This window comes from Babylonia areolata, chromosome 34 (genome assembly GCF_041734735.1).
Source record: "Babylonia areolata isolate BAREFJ2019XMU chromosome 34, ASM4173473v1, whole genome shotgun sequence".
In the NCBI taxonomy this organism is placed as follows: Eukaryota; Metazoa; Mollusca; class Gastropoda; order Neogastropoda; family Buccinidae; genus Babylonia; species Babylonia areolata.
The window spans coordinates 19,301,338-19,303,837 of NC_134909.1; the positions used below are offsets into that span (position 1 = coordinate 19,301,338).

Here is a 2,500-nt window from a genome sequence, read left to right on the forward strand (position 1 = left end):
CAGTCATTTCCTCCAAAAAGGAAGCGCCGAGCCTGTCCTTTTTCCGATCATTTGACATGTGCACACAGCAGCAAAGACAGAAGAAAATGTGCAAACACAAAAACCACCGAGGCAAACCATGTGTTTGTTCTGTATTGTCTGTGTGTTCTGTGTGGCTTGTTCAGGATTAAAGAGGCTATGCCAGTCACGAATAAAAGCTCATTTGTGTTTGCACAAATTGGAAGAAAAAGGCGGTAATCCTGCAGTTTAGAATACTAAACTCAGGGGCCGTTAAAATGAAAAAGTAGAAGGTGTTTTAGACTGACTTCGATGCGCTGAGTCGAATGCAACCCTCAGCTAAGCTCTAAGACCACTCCTTTTGCCACGAAACTGGATCAAATGCACGGTAAGTAGTACTCCTTCCCGACCTGCACGCCATTTTGACGTAAACACCACGTCACCAGCAATCAAAATGGCTCGCCGATAGTTGCTCGGGAAGTGACCGACTGAGTTTACTATTTATTATGTCTCTGTTTCATTGACAAGGAGTGGCCGTAGAGCTTAGCTGAGGGTTGCATTCGACTCAGCGCATCAAGGTCAGTCTAAAACAACCTCTATTTTTTCATTTGAACGGCCCCCTGAGTTTAGTATTCTAAACTGCAGGATTACCGAAAAAGGCAGTGTCTAAAATCTTATTCCTTGAACGAATAACGTTCGGAGTTTTACTCTCTCAACAACTCACCTCTCATCAGTCCCACTGCTGGATCTCGTAACAGCTGCATCAGTCTCATGTCTGGCCAATGAATAAATCAGTCGATCAAATGGATTAATCAATCAAGCAGTTGATCAATATTGACCCAAAATTAACCGACCAGTTTATCAATCAAGCAATCAAGCAAGCAGAGTCAAGTTATGTTATTCACCCGTTGCATTATTGATATTCTTACTTTTAACGAAAGGCCTTTATGAAGACCCAACATTCTAAGGACTAAAACAAAAGAACCAGTCATCACTGTAAAGAAAATTTAGCAGAGATTTAACAAGACATTTCAATCACGTCAATCACTTCGTCCATGAACACATTCATACACATTAAAACAACAACAACAACAAAAAATTAAAAAAAAGATAATTGATGATCCTTATTTTTGAAACACATACGCTGTTTCATTTGTCGACAGCTGGTTATCAGCACCTACTTGAGAGAGAGTGAGCGAGAGACAGAGACAGATTCACAGACAGAGAGACAAGACAAGACAAGACAAGACAAGACAAGACAATGGTTTATTTGTTAGGCCTCCGGCCCATAACAAAGGAGTGGGCCACTAACAAAAATATTACATAATGAATCAAATAGTGTGAATAATATATCAATGCGCATGTGACTTGCAAGCTCTCTCTCTCCTCTCCCCTCCCTCAAACACATGCACGCACGCATATACACACCCACATACACGCAGACAGAGAGAGAGAGAGAGAGAGAGAGAGAGAGAGAGAGAGAGAGAGAGAACGGGGGTCGGGGGGGGGGGGGGGTCGGTGGGTGGGGGCGGGGGGGAGGGGGGAGAGGGGGGGGGGGGGGCGCAGGGAGAGAGAGACAATGACAGCGAGACAAAGAGTATGTGAATGTGAGTGAGAGATGTTCCATTTATTGTTTTTGGCCAAAGCCCCTAACTGAAGGGACCGAACATACACCGGTTATACAAAAGTGAACCTTATAACAGGACAATAAAGTATGGATAATGATAATAATAGAGATTTCTAATGAGACGTTCATATCACTTTTGTAGGCTACTCCGGGCTCTGATCATACGCAATCGTTTCATAAAGCTCTGTAAATGTAGAACACTAGATAGGATAGTACAATCTTGTGTCCCGGAGGACCTATAAGCAATCTAAGTGACATGGATTCAGAAGGAAAAAAAAATCTGGCCTGAAGTCACATGAAGACTGACCGACCGACAGACAGACAGAGACACAGACACACAGACAGACACAGACACACACACACACACACACACACACACACTCAATACACAGAGGTAAACACAGAGAGAGAGAGAGAGAGAGAGACACACACACACACACACACACACACACACAAAGTAAGAGATAGAGAGAGACAGAGGCAAAGACAGACAGACAGACTGACAGACACGCACACGAGAGAGAGACAGACAGAGACAGAGAGAGAGAGAGAGAGAGACAGACAGACGGACAGACAGAGAGAGACAGAGGCAGAGACAGAAAGAGATAGAAAATATACTTTCTATCTAAAAAAAAAAAAAAAAAAAAAAAAAAAAAAAAGAAAGAAAAAAGAGCGATCACCTTTAAATGCGTCACTGGAAGAGGTGGGCATATAACCTGAAATCATCATCATCAATAACAATAACATCATCATGATCACTGCCACCAGCATCATCATGATTGTCGTCGTCGTTGTCGGAAACATACAATCACCATTATCGCCGCCTTCGTCAGTCAGAACAACAAGAACAAACCTGACATGAACTAAGAACAGGAC

At 42.8% G+C, this 2,500-nt stretch overlaps 1 protein-coding gene across 1 annotated transcript in view; it reads right to left on the reverse strand.

Moving 5' to 3' along the window:
• LOC143277543 (uncharacterized) overlaps nucleotides 1-2,500 on the reverse strand; it is a 30,169-nt gene that overhangs the window by 6,425 nt on the left and 21,244 nt on the right. Inside the window, exons 6-7 of the mRNA XM_076582425.1 lie at nucleotides 2,305-2,340; nucleotides 722-772 (exon numbers count right to left, since the gene is read on the reverse strand). Coding sequence (XP_076438540.1) covers nucleotides 722-772; nucleotides 2,305-2,340 — 87 coding nt within the window. The remainder of the gene's footprint in view (nucleotides 1-721; nucleotides 773-2,304; nucleotides 2,341-2,500) is intronic.